We start from the raw sequence: 22,093 nt of genomic DNA on the forward strand, positions 1-22,093 counted from the left end.
ATTATTTCATGAAGCAAGATAAAATTCTAATAACTGGCGGATAAGCCATTTGAGCAAATATACCACACATTTCTAGAAAATAAGGCAAGTAATTAACGATGGAGATGAGTTGAAATTAAAATTAATGCCTTAATATGTGACTCCAATAAAACCCAAAACTGCGAGACTTTCTATCTCTATGTTTTTATCCCTTTTTTAATTGCCTAAACATGTATAAATAAGAAATCCTGCAGAATTCTAACCTAAAACATTTACCACTGTAGGAGCGCACGTGCTGCAGATGGAGCACCAATTATAGAAAGAGGCACCAGCAAACAAATTACAGTTAATCAGTTTCTAGGAAGGAACACAAATGAGAGGAAGCGGGTTATCATTTTCGGCTCGGGCAGTTACATGCACGAAAATTATTCCGGACATTGTACACATTATAAAAATCATAAAAAAAGTCCAGCTATCAATAATATTAGAATCAAGCAATAAAAACAGATTTTAATACAAAAACTGTAAACCAACATACTTGCGATGAACGGATAAAGCGGAGTTCGGCAGGCAGTGTCACGAGTTTGCCATTCTGGTATGCAGTTGTGATGGGAGCTGCGGTATAGTTTATTACAAAGGAATCCCCAACTGAAATGAGAATGACATTTGTTTCACAAATATAAGCCAGCAGGAATTGGGAATGCCAAAAGGTCTGGTTTAAGAGTGAAAGTGTCTGTTGTGTCATTGATTGAATGATGGATTCAGGCATTCAATCATCATACATGCATTTGGCCACGCGTCTTGTCCCTCATGCATCCTATCGTTCATCAACTGAATCATTCTTGCATTCACACTCTGACGCAAATGTAATAAAACACACATACTCAACAACATATGCAAGATTGCACAGAGCTATAGGTATACAAGCTGTAAAGTTATATAAATCTTAAATTGGACTGGATGAATAGTAATATTCTTTCAGACAAGCAGTAATACCTAGAAAATTAAATAACTAGCAATGTATATTTACACATATTATTGATTAATGAGATCTGGAAGATAATGATATAGTTATGCATCCCTGTGTAAAAGTAAAATGAATATTACAGTATACTTCAAAAAAAAAAATCAAAAAATAATTTCAGAGGTTCAGTTAGGGTTCTGGATACCATTTTCATATGGGAGAAACTTACTTCTTTGTGAAATCAAAAGTAAAAATTTCATAGGAAGTAAAAATTAGCTTTCTTTCTTGGCAGGAGGGATCTTAAGCAGTTTTAATAAAAAAAAGAAATTCTGGACATTTATGAAATATGTGCATCCTTCCTAGTACAATATATAATACATAGTGTGCTCATCTCTCCAGAGGCCCACTTCTTGTGAGACATTCAGTGCTTTTTCACAATTTTTAATATACACCCCAAGTACATTTGTGTACTATTTAATATTGTGCAAGAATGAAAGAAGCTACTCTTCTGTTTCTCAAGAGATAGGAAGTAAACAGAACATTCAAAATAGTTGTACAAAATAGAGGGATGTTTTATTGTCTAGAAGCACCAACAATGCAACCCTGACTTTTCCCCTGGCTTCACATTACAACACATAAAATCTATCTATAACTCCAATTTTTTTTTAACAATTTGAATGAGCTGCATAAAAAGATTTGGTATGCTGAGAGGACGCCTATGGCGGTGTTGTAGAGTGGAGTCTCACATTTGAAAGCCAGACGTATCACGGCCACTGAAGAACCTTTCAAGTAGCAAGATAAGTTTGCTACAAAAGCATTACAGGCCTGTGAAGCGCAACATCCTTGCACACTAAAGAGCCACTTAAAGTATTCTCACAGTGTGAACCGCTGAGAAAAACTTCAGTGTCCAATTTCAACACTGAAATCTAAAAGGTAATTCCCAATACTCATGTATAAACCCTTCCCACAATGCTTCGTATCTGCCCACTTGGTGGTACTGCAGACAGTACTGAAAATGAAATATCGAAATCGGCAGGGTGATGTATCCATTGAATCAATCCACGGATGGTGTTTCAGCAACAGTAAAAGGTAACTTCTCTAGTTTTTTCTATGTGTAACATCTTTGCGTGCCATTAGTATCTGCGGTTTTGTAAGGTGGTAAAGTGAAAACAGACTTGGTGGAATTAATAGGTTATATCAAAAACACAAGGGGGAGGTAGAGCAAAAAGGGTTGGATTCCTGCTCCACATTGAGCAGAAAAAACCTCGCATCCCCTACTTCTACTGCATCCCTAAGATCCACAAGAACCTCACCAATCCACCAGGGAGACCGATAGTGTCCGGCATCGGCTCCATTCTGGAACCCCTGTCGAAATTTGCTGACGCCTTTCTGCGACCACTGGTACAATCAACAAACACCTACTTTAAAGACACCAAAGCTGTCTTACAACTCCTGCAGGACACAACATTTAACCCTCAGACCCAACTCCTAATCAGTGTAGACGTAGAAAGTCTTTATACTAGCCTACCTCACGATGAAACACTCCTGATCATCGAGGAAGTCCTATTCTCCACACAATGGAAATATCAAACACCACGAGGGCTAGTCTTGGAATGCATCTCATTGGCACTGCAAAAAAACTTTTTCCAATATAAAACAACGATTTATCAGCAGTGCCATGGGACCAGCATGGGCTTTTCCCAGCCCTTAAGGCAGGGGAGACCAGGGAGCAGAAGGCCTAGATCTTTTTTGCCACATACTTTTTCAAAGGTACAAGATAGAGTTAGCGATTCCCTTGAAGAATCGGTGGGGAATTGCTGAGGGACTGAGCATAAGATTCTTCCAACAGAGTCTGCCATTTCCTTTTCAGCTCGGGCAGGGTGGTGGGGGGGTGGAGGGGGAAGATCCTAATAGTTGGGGAGGGACACTGAAACGTATGTGGAATACTAAAGTGATCAGACCATATCAAATGCTCCAGATTGTTAACCTATACACAGGCTACATTAGAACAAATAAAGCCCAGCATAAGGCCAGCTCTATAAGTGGGATCCTGGACATGTTGGGTAAAATTCATACCAGCCAGTGCTTGAATAAGCAGGGTGGCTGAGACAGAATTCCACCACTGGGTAGGTCTTCTTGTCCTCATGTACACACTGTATGTTTACTAACCAGATCTGTTCCAGGGGTTGTGCGGATATGATATGGGGTCTCATAACACTTTGCTTGCATTGTGTGTCAGGTAAGGTGGTTACCGGTTGGCCATTTACCCTTACAATTCGAGGAAAGGGAACCCGGACTCACATAGAAGGATGGTTTAGCTAGCCCTATTTCCTATTGCCTTCTGAGGACCATACCGGGCTATGTGTACTAATCCTCCACAATATAAGCATTGCGGCATACTGGCTCCCCCTCCAGCTCCCAGAGGAAGAGTTATGGTGTCAATCTTCCTAGTGGTCCTATGTCTAGCGGACGTCTCAGGGTCACTGGCTCTTCCCCCTGAGTAATTTTCTTCTCAGTCTCCCCGTGTATTCTATATATATCTTGTCCTCAATGACCAGACACTCTAGGATGCTTTTCTTTATGTCTCAGTTAAGAGGTGGTACAGCGTGGGTTAACGGCCTGGTAGGCCATTTGCAGGTTACCAGTCAACTGTGGCCCCGGATATTGTCCCCACCATTCCTCTGGCCATCCAGCAGCTTGGGCTAATTGTTCATAATGTTAAAAAAAGAAATCAGGATTGTCTCCAAGTGCATACTTTTGGAAGACGATGGAAGGTTAAAAAATGGGACCTCTTTGTTTTGCTAGTGTGTCTGCCAATTTATTAATGCCAATGTCTTGTGTCCGGGAGACTTTGCCAATATGCTCTGATTGTTTTGGGCGAGCGCTCTGAAAGGTCTCCGTGTCCTCGAAATTTCTGCTATTCTTTAACCAATTTGGCAACAAAAGCCTCCATTTCCTCAGATAGCACTTCTGACACCATTTTGTGGGGAGAAAGGTGGAAATTTGGCTTCAGAGGCTTCTCAGTTTTCTGAATGGTGACTTTTATTGATAACACCAATGATAAATTAAACAACGGAATATTAGAGTTATGGTAATGTCAATGGGCAGTCCATGTTTCATGTAATGTATATCCAGCTTCATGAATGGTGGCGACGGTGAGTAATGCAGTATCCACGGTCTGATCTTCTCCTTTCTTTTCCTAGGGTCCTGGGATAGTCACAGCCAGTATCCTTGGGGAAACCGGAAAAGGTATGGGTAAGTATTAGTAATGATTTTATATCTTTTCTTTAAACTAATCAGGAAGGGAAAACAGTCTCAATTCACCCATGAGAAAACGAGGGAAAATGCTTTCAGCTCAAAGGGAAACCAAGGTTAAACTCCTATTCTGCGTATAAGGCTCTCTTTATACAAAACCAAACTGGCAGTCAACATGAGAGGTGTGTCAATCATGCTTTTCTTCCTAGTCCGGCATTCATGAGTATCACAACAAAAAATTAGAAGCCCACCAAGTGCTGAAGAATTGAGAAAGGCAAACATATAAATTATAATTACCATGAAGAAAGAAGTTAATGCCAGAAAAGAGAAATAGGTGTGCAAAATAGGGCAAGAGTATTGTAACGTCCACAGCAGTATTCGCTCAAGTAAATCAACCAAGTAGCCAGAACTCTGAGTTGTGGAGGGTAGCAGGCAAAGGTTGGCCGCATCTACCAATCCTCACTTCATTCATTGAGTGTCTCCCCCAGCCTCCTCCACATCTCCTCATTCTTCTGTCACCAGTTCCTCAAGTCCTGCAGGGTTTTGTCCTTGTGCTGTCATCTCCAGGGCATCAATTTACTTTCTTTGGCGCTCATCATAGTGGTCAGCGTCATCATGGTTGAAAGGGAACACACATTCCAAGTTTTTCTTCCTTTTTATTTGTCCGGTCTCCTCCAGGTGCTCCTGAAAACAGAGCCTGTCTTCACGTTCGCTAATGGGAGGTACAGTGTCAGCCCCTCCTCCCTGCTGACGTTTTGGTTTATTTGCGTTTGTAGGTGGTGCCAGCATGGATCACCCTTATAGGACAGGTCCACACTCCAGATTCCAGGTACATACCTGGAGCAGATGGACCCCTCAACACAGCCAGCTTTTAGAATGTCTCCAAGAAGTCTTTACCGACAAGACAGCTGCGCTGTCTGGTACGCTTTGACCTCAATCTGTAACTAACTCAAGAAAATGTGAATTACAAGTTCCCATCACCATAAAGACCACCATGGAGAGTAAATGCCTCTGGCATCTCACACTGTGGGTACTACTATTTGGAAATAGCGATTCAGCATGCAAGTGCCATCGTTCAATCACAACACATACTCTTGTGGGGTTGTACTGTGGAGCCTGCTTAGGTAAATAAATGCATTCGTTGTTTTTGGCTGCTAGGCACTATACTTTAGCAGAAAGACCTTAAAAAAACACAATTGTCTTGCACTTTGCCATTGACAGCAACATATTTATTGCCAGATAGCAGCAAGGGTGACTAGTGCCGTCATGCCAACATACTTATTATTTTAGCATAATGTATTTGTTTGCTTGGTTTCTGCCAGGGTCCTTACAAAATAGGTATTTTTGAAATTAAAAGTAATGGAGTATTTTGCCGCGTTCCTGAATTAGCTGCATATCAATGTTTTTTGTTGAAGAAAAATATGATTGCTGTAATAATGCTTTTATCTTTTTCCAACACAAATCTGAAGAAAAGTGATGTAAATTGTATTTCAAGGTGTAATCATAAAAGAAATGTCTATTCCACATGAATACTTGGGAACATACTGAAGCACAGAAATAAGAAATCTGTAGATCTGATAAGTGTCACAGTTACGGTGGAAAAACAACAGTGTGTGATTAACTCAACATTCTTGAATAAAACGTTTAGACAAGTTATGCTTGAACGATCAGAATACTGAGATTTTTAATTCTATTATTCAATCAGATTTAATTCACTTCTGTAAATCATATCCATGTGTATTGCCATAGAAAAATGAGGAGGTACCATTTTTTGTCTGACCACTGTCTAACCATTGAAAGCTATTCACCACAGTAGGAAATACACACATGTAGAATTCCAAGACGTTATCACAATTTCACCTGGTAATGTTGCTCTTTTGAAGGTCTGTTGTCCATTGCCGATGTTACTGCCATCACTTCCTATAATATTGAAGCCAACTATGTCATCACGAATAATAAGATCAGAAACACTGGAAGCAGAAGGAGGTGTGTTGCTGTTAGTAGTCTTGATACTCACAAATGCAGTCTGTGGATCATTCTGGGTATTTACCTGAATAAACAAAGGGTCATTAACATGTGCTCAACATCATTGTCTCGCCCCAACATATCGTCTTGCATAAAGGTGTCAATGGAGGATTTTTACTATACAAAATGAAGCTATCTTTGAGACTGGGGGGACATATAGGTTGAACAATCTCTAGGGGTAGAGGGGGAGGGGAGTAGGTAAGGCAGCCCCCCACTCACACAATATTAAAGCAATTGGAGCCTTACCTACATGCAACTGCATCTATATAAAAGACCAACAAAATAGGGATTACTTATCATTAATTTTCCCTGGAATGTGTCCAATAACATAAATCCATAGGTCAAGGTGCGTGCTTCTTCAATATAAAATATCAAACCACACAGGACCACATACAATTCACCCTAGAAAAGGTGTGAAAGATAGAGAGAGTACCTCACGGTAGAACAAACCGAGGGGGTGCCCGGTTAGCAATTGCCGGTATACCCACTTCTCATCATTGGCCACTCTCTCTATGTGAAAAGACAAACATGCACTAGAAGGGATATTAGTGCGGACGTGAGAATAGTGGTGAAAAACACAAATAGTGACAAACGTATCAACACTGACACCTACTTGTAGTGTACAGAAACATATAAATAGACCCCTAACCAAACACAAAGAAAAATAATGTGTAAGCAGGGCTTTGCTTGCTTTGCCGTTTTATTCTGATGCAGCAAACCCCACTTGTTTAAAAATCATTACTTATATACCATGGTGAATTATTTCCTCAAGCCGACATGTTTCATCGCTCCACGTTTCAGCGATTTCTTCAGGGCATATGAGGGGTTAACTATTCTCAGTCTTTTCAGACAGATGTGGACCTTGAGGGCGCTACGTCAGCACAACCAGCACCACTCATTAGAACACCGTGCCAAATAGTCACGTGTCTCAGATGTGACCGGATCAAGTCGCTGCCACTGTTGCCGAGTCCCTTCGGCGCTTCCGACGGTCCTCCAACATATAGGTTGCCTGGCTACATGTCTCACAATTTATTTTCATTTCACAGATCATGATGTTTCTCCCTGACTGACGACTAGGATGTACTTCATAGATCAAAGTCAAGAAGGTTAAGAATAGTGGCAAACAGCCACACAAAGCCAGATAATTTGATGTTACACCTGAAGAGAAGCAAGTTTGCTTCTGAATGCTTCACTTCTTTAGTTAAATAGCGAGGGTGGAAAAAGATTACCTGAGCTTTTCTTTTTTTGAAGCTGAACTAGTAGTTGATCCAATTATCGGATGGTTAAACATGATGAAGTTAATTATTTATGTTGATCTGTTCATGCTACATACGCACAGCAGAAAAGTGCAACATATATCCTACTATGCTTCATTATTATTTGATGTAGCTATGTATAGGCATTTTTTTTGTGTATTTCACATTGAGCAGAGGTAAGAACTTCATGATAATTTTGAGTGTCTCCATTAAAAAATCCTAAATTTGATTTGCAATTATTTCTGCAGCATATGCTCTGTTAACAATACGATGACCATTAACCTGTATATCATGTGCATCCACAATGTTAAAGCAATAGAAACAAAAAGAAATGCAGAAAGTCAATATATCTATTTCAAGCAATCTATTCAACCCACAAATGGGACCTCTTGGCACAAAGCTAATGAACAAAAAAGTATCAATGCAAAAATGTGTGGATTATTCTTAACTAAACCTAAGTGCATCTGCTCTGGCCATTATGAGGACCTTACAAATCTTCCTCGAAAAGCTAATACATTGGATGAGATCAATATTTTTAAGGATAAACCCTACCAAAACAGAATTTCTAATGCTCAACTTCAAAGACTATACTTACCCGTTCCGAAATGGCTCAATATTCTATCCTACCTGTCAATGTTTCCTTATCTAGTCCACTTTGCCTACTCTTTTGCTCTGCTAAAACTACATTTATCTAAGTGTATCTCCAAACTGACGAAGAATACATTTTATAATTAAGACTTATGATAACGAGTGTAATTTGGAATATTAGGACCATTATAGAAGGAGTATGGTAGAATGGCGAGCAGAGGGCCTGGATATAGTGTCTTTTCTGATCTCAAATGTACAATATAATTCAATTTAGTTTTTAGCAGCACTCCATCAAAAACAAACTTGAAATTACTGCACATAGAGTGGTTTACCTGAATCTTTTAAACTGAAATATAAAAGGTTGCAAGCAGCGTATTTTACTGTTGGATGTAATTACCTTTTTGTTCAACTTTGACATTTGTATGATTCAGCTCGACAGTTATTATGTCTGAAGTGTAAAAACAAACCAGTAGTTTAAGGAATGTTCAATGACTGCTATTTTTAGCCGATATGACTGTTCGTTAACAAGCTAAAAAACTTGATAACATCAATGAATCTTCTGTAATATATCTCAATGAGTTTCTTCCCAACTTGGCCTTCTTCACTTCGACTTCGCAACACAAATATTGCCTTGAGGCCTTTGATTTTAAAAAGTAGAACATTTACTGACAAAATGACTCAACTTGTTATGACTGATCCATAAATACAATGAATGAGTGAATGAGTGAATTCAGTTGGATAGGTCTTGATGCTACGGCAAGAGGTAGTCTGAAATTGGATTATTAGTTTGGGATGAAATTTGAATGCCAACTTATTTAACACACACTGATTAGGCCAGAAAACCAAGAAAATCTCTGCTCAACTCCTGGAAGCAAGACCCGAAATGCAGGCAGTTCTTCAGAAAAACGTGTGTCAAGTTCAAGCACTAGAAAACAACATAATTATTAAGAACAGAACACGATAACATTTCCAAAGCAATTGTGAGTTGAATGAAGGAAGCCAGGCATTTGTATTTTCAAAGTTTTCAGTCAGGAAGTGTCAAGAGACTACAAAGCACCAATTGAAATTCTATGGTAGCATTAAACTGGGACCTAAGCACAATGTCAGGCTTATCGTGAAGAAAAAGGAGGTCTGGTGGATTACACCAGTCAATGTTTTAATGGAGGTTTTCAAAATCCTCTAGTACAGCAGTACAAAATATTTAAGCGGATGAGGGCCCCTATTAGTCGGATTCTTCGTCGATGAGCTCTCGCCGAGGCCTTTAGTTTTGGTTCCAAAAGACCCAAGTGGATTAAAACTGGGGTTCTTGGTCAATTAAGTCACTACTTCTGTGGTACCTATGAACCTGTACCAGGACTCAAGTATTATGTTTAGATTCGGTCTCATTTTTGGTTCTCAAAATCATTCAAAATGTTGTAGCTGGGCAGAGCTCCTAGAGGCTGGAAACTTTGAAAGAAATGTCCAGCTGAAGAGCGCCATACCTTGAATATGTCCCACAAGTTTCGTACTTCTTGGAAAGTCTATCCTAGTCAGTCCTACGGCCTCCGGGTTCTCAGAGCAGGCACTTACGCACCAGATCTTCCTCCTGACATTGCTACCCCCCCCCCTGCCGCCAAGGTTCAAGTCTCAACTAGTCAGCTAGGTTTTATTCACAGCATTGAGCCCTTTTTCATTTTAAGTCCCTATAGCAGCAACAGGAAACCAGCCATGTGAGTCCTGGTAATCAGATCCAGTTCCACAGCGCCTGCGGGAGTCAGGGGATCTTCAGTCTTAATTGCAGAAGTCTTACAAAATCCTCTTTCTTCATGATGGAAGTGCCTGGAGTTCTCTTTCAGACAAACCTTAATGACATCAGCTCACCCCACCTCTCCTAGAGATAGAATTGTTTTCCCTTTACATGGGGTCACATCTGTACCTGCTGCTCCCTCTCCCCCCCCTAGATGACTCAAATTGTCACTACTCACAAAACTTTAGCCCCCACGCTCCCAAAGGAAGCTCAGTTTTTCTCCAAGATGTTAGTCATGAACAGCCAGTCTGTATTTGTATTCCAACTCTATGGATGCTGGGAATCGTCATACTTAATTGAAGCCATTGAACTAACAAAAATGGTAACTTGTGAAAGAGGGAGCAGGTGGGGGTCTTGAGTAATTTGGCAACCTGAGGCGCAGACCTGGTGTTAAGAATCAACCTCCAACCCCTGCATAAAAACAGGTATGGCCTGCAAGGGCCTCTTTCCCGCGCTGTCCATTTACATTCCTGCTCTGAGCTCCTTCCTCCACAGTTAAGTTTATTAAGATTTAGGAAAGGTCTAGAACATTTGTTTCTAGCATTACAGTAGTTTTAGCCTCTGTCTGTATCTCCTGCTAAGTCCTATCATGCCTTAGAGCTGTTGGTAAAAGTTATACTTTATGAGTATACAAATGCAAATACTGAAGCACCCAGTTCACCATCAGCCCAGACCACCATCAGCCCAGACCACCCCACCACCAGATGTGGTCTTTGCCCCTATGCTTCAGGTTTGAAGAGCTCTGGAACATGGAGAGGGATGTGGCAAAAGCACAGTAGCTTTATTTTAGATTTGTATATAGTGCTAGTGTATTCTAGGAGGATTTGGGGGCTAATGATCTTGATACAATTACAAATTTAGACTGGGCCAGAACAACTCAAACAAAGCATGTGTGTTAGACATTTTGGAAATTTAGAACTGGATAAAGGTGGCGGGTGAAGACTCGTTCATGAAACAGCCTATAGGAGTTATCTAGATTTTTTAAGTGAAGGGCCCCCTGAGCATGTCAGGGTCTGAAGCTGAAGTCAGCTGGGTGCAGCTGAGGTCCAGGGACAAAGGGTGCTGAGATATAGGGCTGTAGCATACAGACACCAAAGAACATGCAACAAGGCCATGGCCCCAGTCTGTAGTTTACGCAGCTCAGACTCTTAGATACACATTGTCTATTGAGAAACAGTGGCAGCCTGGGCAAGAAAAGGGCCCTTTTGAGGCCAATGGAAATGGGTCAGGAAGTCTATGGTGACTGAGGAGTAGGTAGATGGGCTACTGAGTTCAAGGGGGGTGGGCCACCAGCTAAGTAGGGACATGGAGCTTCTGATGAGCCCTAAGGGAGGGAATGGCTTCAGAGCTCAATGTGTCCAAACGGGGAGACCAGCTGATGAGTAGTACTGACTGCTGATACCAGGCATGGTGTCTTCTGAAGCCAGGACATTGGGCCTGAAGGGCTGGCAAACAATCCGCTGAATCTGGGGCAGGTGGTTCCTAAGGCCATGGGACAGGGAGCTGCTGATGGACTTAGAACTGGAAAAATGAGATGCTGATGACTGATGAAGGGGTTGAGCTGGTGGGCCCAAGAAGTAGAGCTGCTGAGACAGCTGGGATAGAACTGAAGAGGGCTGCTGAGGCCAAGAAATTGCCCTGCTGAGACCCACTGGATTTTGGAGGATTAAACCCAAGGGATAGCGTTTGAGACCTGTGATGAACAGACTTCTGATTTGGAATGTGAGCTGAAAATGAGGGGCTGTGGGAAACTTTGACAGAGCCACTTGGAATTGGGTGTTTTGGGGCCATTGGGAGTGGGGTGGTGACCAGTAGTGCTGTAAACAAGGTGCTGGCTTATTCTATTAAACACATTAGCAAGGTTTTATACTTTTACTCTGAGATCTGGTGAAGCCCCTTGCCCAAACTCTCATTCCTTCAACTGCTAAAAGCCTACTACGCCCTACTTGTATGACAAATGGTGCTTTATTCAACTAATTGCTCTATTTTATCTGTGAAACTTTTTCTCTGATGTCTCTCAGACAATCTAGGATACTTCCTAAGTCCCATCCCTAAGGCAAGAGCATCACACCATACAGTGAGCATGACTGGGTGCTGCAGACACCCTCCCACACACTTCCTGTGGTGCTTTAGCAGGCAATTGGCGAGCAGGAGGGAGCTGGGGATAGAGGGTGGGTGTATTCTGTCAGACGATCACTGCAAGTTTGAACCCAGATGTGGGTTAAATCAGACGCTCCTCTACTCTTCACACCTTCAGGAAGAGCCTCAAGACCTGGCTTTTTGACTGATCTGGAGCTGCACCCCCACCCCCTAGTGCATTGAGACCCTCATGGGTGAGTAGCACGCTTTACAAAACCCTGATTGATTAATTGATTGATTGATTGAACCCATCTCTGCCTGGTTTTTTGTAGGCACTACAAAAAAATAGAACATGTACCTCTGTTTCAGCTGTGTTACATGAAGGGGAAGGCTAAGAATCTGACCACAAGGTTTTAAACATGGCCAGGGGTGGTATGCCTAATCTGAACTTAATATATAGAATACACACAAAATAAAATAAGATTCATGTAGTCCTCAAATCAATACTACCATTTCATTGTTAAGAACTTGCCCTTAATGTGACCTTCTTTGTGTGAGGTCAGCAGTTTCTCAGGTGTGCAAATCAATATCTTTCCTTTGCTGCCCGTCAGCAGAGCTTCCTAATACCAGAGGCATTAGACCAATATTCCCCACGCACTATGCCAGTCAATAGATCTTTTATATAATTAAGACAGGGCATTTTTATTGCCTGGGGATGTAAAGTTGTGTCCAATAGACCTTGCCTAAAGGTACTCAATTACTCTGTTGACCAGATTCTTATCCAAAATACAATAGGGCACAGTTCTGCAAAACTTGTAATTGATTTCAAACCCGTATCATGCCTTAACGGAATTAATGGAGCATTTTCAACCTCTTCTAAATTGTCCACCCTACAATGCCCCCCCATAGGTCTGATCCGTAAAGGTCAGCACTCATAGCTTGTGCTCTATATATTTTCAATGGTGGGGACACTGGGTAGGACTTACCCCGAGTAAGGAATTTAATTAAGTCACTTGTTCGGTGTTTGAGCAGGAGTGTGCTTTGAAAATAAGCGGATGCCAAATATGCAAATCATTTATCCTAACTCCAAAGTAATCAATCTCAGTGGATTTTCTAATATCAATATTGCCCAATCTTATTTACCCCCTGATTTTACATGGGGGCTGAATGCTATGAATTTGGTTTTCCCAGAATTAATTTCCAGACAATGGGAGTTAAAAAAGTTTAGAAATTCATCAAGCAAGCTTACCAGGACTTTCGGAGTTTTAGAGATTAAAAAAGGCTGTCATGCGCAACAAATAATGCAGGAACCTTCTTGCTTGCCAGAACAGGAGAGTCATTCTCACACCTCGAAAGCTGGCCTATGCACCAGTTTATAAAAAGAAGCAACAATTTTGGTGCAAACACTCATCTGGCGCACGCCCTGGCTGACTTTAAATCATTGCATTCATTACTTTATCTCATACATGCATTCTATACAGAAATCAATCAGTTTAGTTACTTTTTTCTGGCACAGTCCAATAAACCAGACTTTATTGTGACAAATGTAGAGAGCCACCCAGGCTACTACAATGTTGCAGTTTTCATGCATCCAAACAGCCCTCGGGCGGGCACGACCCGAGCGATAAATGAACGGCCAGAGACCGCTCAGGGTCTTCCAGCCACAAGAGTGAAAGCGATAGTCTTGTGTCTTTAATTTAGCGCTGCTGCGGCCTAGTGACTTCCAGGCCCTGCACGCTACATTGGCGAAGAGGCTGGTCGTGTGCCCGCCTACCTGCCCGGTTCCTGCTGAGAGCGTGCGGAGCCCACCCGCGTTGTCCAGCTCCTGTGCTGCCGATCGACATCCTGCAAGGAGCTCTCGGAGCCCACATGAACCGGTCCCACATGCACCGGTCCACATCAACCGGCACCTGCTGCTCCCTGGAGCCCCGGATGCCCGCTTCCTCCACAGCCGCACCGCCTGCCCCTGGAGTTCTGGACTTTTTGGTTCCGTCCAGAGGTGTCAGGGAACAACACCCGAAGACCCCGGAGTTCCACCTGTCTTGGTGCGCAAATAAACAGAAACACAGGCTTCTCGATGGTGGCGTCAAAGACCAAAGGTTTATTACTGCAGGGACACAGAAGTCACAGAAACTACGCATGGGCAGTATCTAGGAGCCTGTTCGATTTGTACAAAGAGGGCTGTTCCTTATATACTGAAAATTGGGCTTCGGGCAAATTCTTCACATGTTACTACATTCCCAAACCTTTGTGTCCTAAACAATAAATATTTGGCGTTGCACAGGAATCGTCGACAATATCTGATGATACAACATTACGAATGAGAGGTTCCCACTTTTCCATCATAATCTCATGTCAACTTTTCATTCAGGACCCGGACCGCCTCATCATAAATTTCGTTACCTCCCCCTAATAAAGGCCCAGAAGGAAAGGAGCAGAGCCAGGTGCAGAAGATAGAAAAGCAGGATAAGAGATGTTTGTGGGTTGTAAATGGGCAAGGCTACCAGCTTCGGCCGCCTAATCGTGATCAGGCCAACGGACACGAGAACCAGTTCAGCAGGGCTGGCCTCGGGCAGAGGAGGCAGCCTTTGTCGAGTCATGCAGCTACAGCGTGATCTGGTCTAAGATGCACGTGTCACTAGAGAGGTGAATCTCCGGCTAAGGCTACGTGTCCTTAATTGAAATGAAGTGATCAGAGGTTATTGCGTATGTGAGGGCAAGAAACAAAAAATGGCTGCCATGATCTAAGATGGATGCCATGGGTAGATCAGAAATGTGTTGGTTACAGGAGTACTCTTGCTCGTAGCGTAGCGAAAACACCAGGACATGCTAAATGGATCATTTGCGGTTTGCTGATACCAATATTATGTATTTCCGACAATATTGAAAAACACGGGTTCAAATTGTCACGGAACCTCAGACCCTCCTTTTGCCCTTACATAGGCAATTACTCAGTCTATGTCAGAGTCTAATTCTATGCTCATCAGGTCAGTGACATGTTGTTGTATCATCATCCTTTCTCGCGCCTTTTCTCCAGACGCAGGTGGTTTTCTAAAACAGGTTGCAGCACAAAGACTACACAGAGCAGGACCACACTGGATAATCAGGCAGCATGAGAATAGGAATACTAAGATGACACCAATGACCATCAGAACCTTCCATCCCCACGCTGATATCAGAGTCCAAAACCACTCCATGAAGGACCAGTTTCCCTTGTCTACATGAATAGAGTCGGAAATCTTGTGTAGCTTCGAGATCGCCTCATAGACTGTTGGAGCATTGTTAGGAATAAAGACACAGCAGCTCGATTGGATCATTCTGCATACCCCACCTCGATCTGCAAGTATTACGTCTAGAACCATACGGTTCTGCAACGTCATGAGTCTATCCGCCTGAAGCTCAGCTGTCAAATTGCTAAGGGCACCAGCAGTTTCGGTGATAGTAGATTCAACTACCCGTGTTAGCTGACGTATGTTTCTACTATTGGCCATAGGCCCCCAGAACGGAAGGAAACCTTTGAAGAAGTCTCCAGCTTCCTGACCAGCGGTATCTTCCTTGCTGAAGACACCTCTTGCTACTCTGGTCTTGTGATAATCGGATGAAGTAGTGTATGTTGGAGGCAACAATCGAGCAATATAACATGAGCCTGAAAAGTCGGCAGGTAACCATGTATACGCTCTGTCTCGACAAATGAAGTAGGTACCCCTAGCAGTAAGAAAAGCAGGGGAAGAGTTAGACGGAAACACGTAGGTCTCTACGCACTCACTCCTCCCTAGCTGAGCTCTCGGATTTCTCCCATTACTTTGCAAACAGACCTGACCTCGGTGAAGTACGACCCAGATTGGAGTTGAGCTTTTACGCTTGCTTTCTCCCAAACTAAGGCGATACTCTGAAGAATTCCAACTCAAATATACTCGCAATTCGTCTCTAGGGTAGGATGGAGTATTATTGACGTCCTTGATCATGTCAATAATTCCCTGGACTAAAGCTTTGTTGGCAGAGTTATATTTAGTGGAACGTGGTGGACGTGGAGGTTAGGTTTCAAGGGCATAAGCAAAGATGGTTTGAAGGGCCTGAAATGATCCATTGTAGCTAAAAGGCAAAACCAGATAGGGAATACCTTTATCCATAGTGTGGGGTATCAAGCCACACACCCAGCAGTCTGTAGTGTTAACTACCAGTTGGTGTTGGTGCAAGAGCTGTACGAAAGTGTTATTAATGAATTCTGAGCGTCGAGCTTGCTCATGTTCAGGAAACGAGTGAAAAGAGTGTATAGAAGAAACAGTAGAAGTAGCAGGATCAAGGGGAGGTACTGTGGTTACTGGCATAAAAATCAAACTCATACCAAAGACGATTCCACCCACCAACGTTATCAAAACAATCAAAAATGTAATGGTACATTGTATGAAAAAGCATTTGCTGTGAAGAATTCTGTAAAGTCTGTTTCTGCGAACACAAATCACATTTTCTCGTTGCAGCGCAGGAAGCTCCATCTTCTACAATCCGCTCGCAACCACTGATGATGTGTACGTAGATGAAAATGCCTCTATCAGCCCTGAGAGTTCCCAGAACCAACAGAAAGATCGACCTTGTGTCAGACCCCCGCAGATTCAACTAGGCACACAGCCACGACCCTACGGCTACCCAGACGGCAAGGCAATTTTAAAAAACAATAAAACAATAGCAAACTTCCTGGCTGAAGGCAAAAGTTCAAAATTTCAAAATATCACAATAGGCAGTTGCCTGCTTTATTTGTCCATATTACGAGGTCGTAAGTTGTATCTTTGCTTTGCAGGAACTGTTTGATCGGTAAATAACGTATCACTAGTAGCTGTTGCAGTGTTCAGGTTCGCAGATGACAGAGTTTTTTCTGATGCAGAGGACAAATGTTCAGAGTTCAGAGGAGTCTTTTCAGGAGGAGAGTCAGAGTTCGGAGTGTCGGTAATCAATTTGGCATCGCTGAAAGGGATGAACTTTGGCGTGTGTTCAAATTCGGAGGCACCAATTCCTTTCTTCACCCAGTCGTCGTAAGGAAGTGGCAAAGGTACACGTTTGACATGAGACGCATGTACCCAGTGCTTGCGACCAGCTAGACGAACAGCGGTTCTTGTCGCAAGCAACACTTGGAAGGGGCCAACGAATCTTGGTTGAAGGTTCTTTGTCCTCGCGAAGTTTCTAACCACAACGTGGTCGCCGGGTTTCAGCTGATGCCCTGGACTCTCCGGAGGCTTTGGCAATGCATCGAAAATCTGTTGGTGAATAAGACTCAATTTAGCAGTCAAGTCGTAAAGGTAATCGATCAACATAGGATATTCTAGAGAACAAAACTCCTTTGGCCTAGGCACACCCCAAACATTTGCCGGGCGGCCAAAAACAATTTCGTAGGGACTAAGCCCTACTCTAGAATGTACAGTTGCTCTCGTTGATAACAAAGCCAAGGGCAATGCGTCTGGCCAGGATAAACCCGTGGATGCCTGTATTTTAGCTAGTTTTAATTTGAGGGTGCCATTGTAACCCTCAACTAAACCAGCAGACTGGGGATGGTTTGCACTGTGGAACTTCTGTTTAATGCCCAAACCGGCACACACACTCTGCATAACTTTCCCTATAAACTCACTTCCGTTATCTGACCATACAATCCGTGGCATTCCATACCTAGGGAAATATTCTTTGAGAAGAATTTTGGCAGTTGATAGGGCAGTATTGTCCTTTAGTGGATATGCTTCGATCCACCTGGAAAATGCACAGACTACCACCAGGACGTATTTTAAATTATTACAGCGATCCATGTGTATGAAATCTAGTTGAATCACTTCAAAGGGGCAGGAAGGAGGAGCGAAGTGACCAGCAGGAGTTGGGGTTCCCTTGCCAGGATTATGCATCAGGCATACCATACAATTTTTCACCACTCTCTCTGCACATTTACTGATCCCATCATTCTTCCAGACCGGAGCCAACATCTTACAGATTCCTTTAGAACTTATATGCGCTACTCCATGCGCCATTGTCACCACTGCAAGCACATACGCATCAGGCAACATCCAACGCTGTTGTTCTGACAAATCAATCCAACACCCACTCGAATCCAACTTGCCCGAACTTTCTTTCCATGCACGTTTTTCCTCCTCAGTTGCCTCTTTCTGAATCTCTTTCACACTTTCCACTGTATCCTCACACATTCCAGACTCGGAAATCCATCTTGCAGACGTAGCAACATACATTCTACTCATCATATCTCTAGCTGTTTGTTTAGCGGTCTCATCAGCAAAAGCATTCCCACGACCAACATCATCCGTGATTGCTTTATGAGCACTGCACTTCACAATCGCAACTTCAGTCGGCAAGGTTAGAGGTTCCAACAGGTCGTTAACTAGCTGACCATGTTGAATCTTAGTCCCATGGGACGTAATGAAACCTCTTTCTTTCCACAAACGGCCAAAACTATGGGCCACACCAAACGCGTACTGACTATCTGTAAACACATTCACTATCTTTCCCTTAGCTAAAACACACGCTCTTGTTAGAGCTATTAATTCTGCAGCTTGGGCAGAATTCTGACTCACTCTTGCAGTTTCCACAATCGTTTTCAAAGTCGTTACTGCATAGGCAGCAGTCACATCACCATTCTCCAATTTAAAACATGACCCATCCACATACAACGTGCCATCTGGATCTGACAATGGAGTGTCTTTTAAACCAATTCGTCCTTTTGTCTCTTCCTCCATTCTAAAACAACAATCATGGGGCTCGGAATCACTCGACTCTTGATTAGCCGGCAACAGCGTTGCTGGATTCAATACATTACATCTTTTGATCTGAATATGACTCGCTAGTAATGTCAGCTCGTAACCAGATAGTCTCGCACTGGTAAGGTGTTGTGTCTTGGTTCGATTCATGAGTGTATCCACAGTAAGCATGGGCGGAAAATCCGTTTCGCTCGCGGATTTTGCGGATTTTCGGGAAATTCGCAATCCGCGAGATTCGCGAATCTCCCGCAAAATCCGCAAATCCGCGAGCAGCGGATTTTGCTCGCACTGCTCGCACTGTTCGCGTGAGTTCGCGTGAGTTCGCGCCCCGCGAATAAGTGCAAAATTGCAGAAATACGATTTTAGCAAACTGAAAGTAACTACTTACCAGGTTCAAAAGTTCAGGCTCATCATTAGTAGCCATTTCCTGTAGTGCTTGCTGAGGGGCCCCTCCAGAGTTCAGTTGCCAGTTGCAACTATTATGTGACCCTGCTCTGAACCTCAGAATAGTTACACATATGCCACAAAGGTCCTGAATTACAGCTAAGGGAGACAAGCAGGAGCCAGGCTGGCAGTTCAAATCCATTAATCAGCCCCTAATTCATTATTGTCAGTTGGGGCAGGGCAGGTGTTGTAACTAATTTTGCAACAATGAAAGCACTTAGCAAGTGCAAAAGTTCACTAATCAGGAAGCACTAAGGAAGCAGGTGCCAGCTAAAAAAATATTCTGTGACACATTAATCAGCCCCAAATTAATTCAGGTCACTTGAGGCAGGGAAGGTGTGCTTGCGTTGCCACAATAATGTACACTGACTGGACAACCAGAGGGTGCTGTGATGAAACAGAGGGTGGCATGGGTGGGCCAGAGGGTGGCATGAGTAGTCAGAGAGTGGCAGTGGTGACAGAGAGTGGCAGTGATGAAGAAGAGTGTCCCAAACAGGCTGGACACGTAGAAACAACAAGTTCGCGAAACTTGCGACCCGACAGGTAAGTTCGCAATTTGCGACATTGTACAAAACCCTCGCGAACTGGCAGAAACCCGCGCAAACACACAAAAAAAAAAAATCCGCAAATTCGCGAGAATTCGCGGATTTTGCGGATTGCGAGTTCGCAAATCCGCAAAATTCGCGAACGCGAGATTCGCAAAATTCGCCCATGCTTAATCCACAGCATGAGGAACCATGACCACTAGCATGTTGTTCATCACCAATCCAGCAGATTGTCGAATGGAAGCCGCAGCTGCCACTGTAGCTCTCAAACAACTAGGTAACGCTCTGGCTACCGGATCTAATGTTGATGAAAAATACGCACAAGGGCGTTGTTTATCACCAAATTTCTGTGTCAGAACACTCAACACGCAACCTTCTCTCTCGTGAACATAGAGCGTGAATGGCTTGCTATAATCAGGTGTACCCAATACAGGAGCTGAACACAATGCTTTTCGTAACTCAGAAAAACTCTCCTGACATTCATCAGACCATGGCACCGGACTCAGAACATTTTTCCCAGTCAAAGCTACCAACGGTTTTGCTAAAAGAGAAAAATTTGGGATCCACTGCCTACAGTACGAGGTAATACCTAAAAAGGCACGTACTTCTCTCTGCGTGCGGGGAACACTCATCTGCGTAATTGCTTTTATTCTTTCTGGGGTCAACTTCCTTCCCTCCTTTGACAAGAGATGACCTAGGTAGGTCACTTCTTGGCAGCAGTATTGCATTTTCGAAGGTGATACCTTATGATTCAAATTGGACAAATGATGCAATAACGAAATTGTAGCTGCTTTGCAAGTTTGCTCGTCATCGGCAGCCACTAGAAGATCGTCTACATGCTGCACTAGAGCAGAACCTGGAGGAAGGACAAAGGAATCTAACTGACTTTTTAGTGCCTGACTGTAAATGGATGGGCTCTGACAATAGCCTTGTGGAGCGCGTTTAAACCTGAAACTTCGACCTCCTAGACAGAAGCCGAAAATATCTCTGCTTTCCTCGGCTATCGGAATGCTGAAAAAGGCATTTTTCAAGTCGATGACGGAAAACCATGTGGCTGTAGCAGGAATCAATGTTAACAAGGCAGTAATGTCTGGAACTACAGGAAACTGCGGGATTACAATCTTATTAACTTCTCTTAGGTTAATGACAAACCTATACACTGGAGGTTTTGTAGGATCAGTTCGTTTCAAAATCGGTAATACAGGACTGTTACAGACATTTCCTCTAGTTTCTTCAACCACACCTTTCTTAATCAAATCTTGTACAATCAATAAAAGTGCTCGTTCTCCTTCACTAGATATTTTATATTGAGGAATTCGTGGAAATTTTACATTTGCTTTCAAAGTGACTACATATGGTGGGATTTCTAAAAGGCCTACATCATTAGGACCAGTCGCCCAAAGAGTATCAGGAAGCGAACGCAGCTCTGGCGGGAGTGCATCCATTGACAAGTACATCGGAGAGGTTATTCTTTTACCCAATGTAAGCTGTACTCCTTCCGGAGAACAGTACAATGTCGCATATAGGCGTTTTAACAAGTCTAAACCAAGCAGATTTTCATTACAACCTGTCGTCAAAATCAGGGGTGCTTTCAATTGGCACGGTCCAACAGAAATAGACAAAGGACCAGATATGGGGTTGTAAACAGGGGCGCCTGAAAAACCTACAGAAACATTTGTTGAGCCGGACAAAGGTGCGCCAGGGAGTTTCGCATGAATGATAGAACTTTTTGCTGCACCAGTATCCAACAGAAACGGTTCGACTACACCTGATGTTGCTACTGCGACATAAGGCCCACTCTGATCCACTGGAACTGATACTACTCCCTCTCTCTGTCCATGGCTGTCCTAGTACCCATTTTGCTGAAATCCCTCATCCACTTCACAATAGTCTTCAACTAGATACTGTTGAGATCTATTTTGCTGGGCAGACTGTCCATTTCGTTGATCAAAGTGATTGGAAGGGCGATCATTCGTCTGTGGAGGCATAGCACCTCGTCCTCGACCTCTAGAATTTTGCACAAAACCACCACGACCTCTCTGAGCTGCTGCTGCATTATTTTGCGCTAAGACTGGGCACTCATTTTTGTAGTGACCTTCTTTCTTACAGTACGCACACTGATTCCACTGATATTGAGGTCTCGGTGAACTATAATCTGTCCTTTGATATGGCCCTTGTTGCGTATTTGTCTGACTCGTGCGAGGCGGATACGCCTGTTGCAAGAGAACTTTAGTCTTTAAGTCTTTCGTTTTCTTATCTGATTTCTCTTTCTCCTCTTTATCCCTATTTTCATAATACTGTGCAGCTGCAAGTATTTGCGCAGTTGTAGAGACAGCCCACGCACTCTCTGAATCTTTTAATTTATTGCATAACTCAGGTAACAAATTATGTACGAATTTATCGACAAACAGTCTCTGTCCTCCTTC

The 22,093-nt window shown here is 43.0% G+C and overlaps 1 protein-coding gene across 2 annotated transcripts in view; it reads right to left on the bottom strand.

Moving 5' to 3' along the window:
* EVC2 (EvC ciliary complex subunit 2) overlaps positions 1-22,093 on the bottom strand; it is a 494,903-nt gene that overhangs the window by 420,792 nt on the left and 52,018 nt on the right. For both annotated transcript variants that reach the window (XM_086964103.1, XM_086964102.1), the window contains exons 5-6: positions 6,059-6,248; positions 518-627 (exon numbers count right to left, since the gene is read on the bottom strand). In XM_086964103.1, coding sequence (XP_086820229.1) covers positions 518-627; positions 6,059-6,248 — 300 coding nt within the window. The remainder of the gene's footprint in view (positions 1-517; positions 628-6,058; positions 6,249-22,093) is intronic.

Source organism: Lissotriton vulgaris, chromosome 3_2 (assembly GCF_964263255.1).
Source record: "Lissotriton vulgaris chromosome 3_2, aLisVul1.2, whole genome shotgun sequence".
In the NCBI taxonomy this organism is placed as follows: domain Eukaryota; kingdom Metazoa; phylum Chordata; class Amphibia; order Caudata; family Salamandridae; genus Lissotriton; species Lissotriton vulgaris.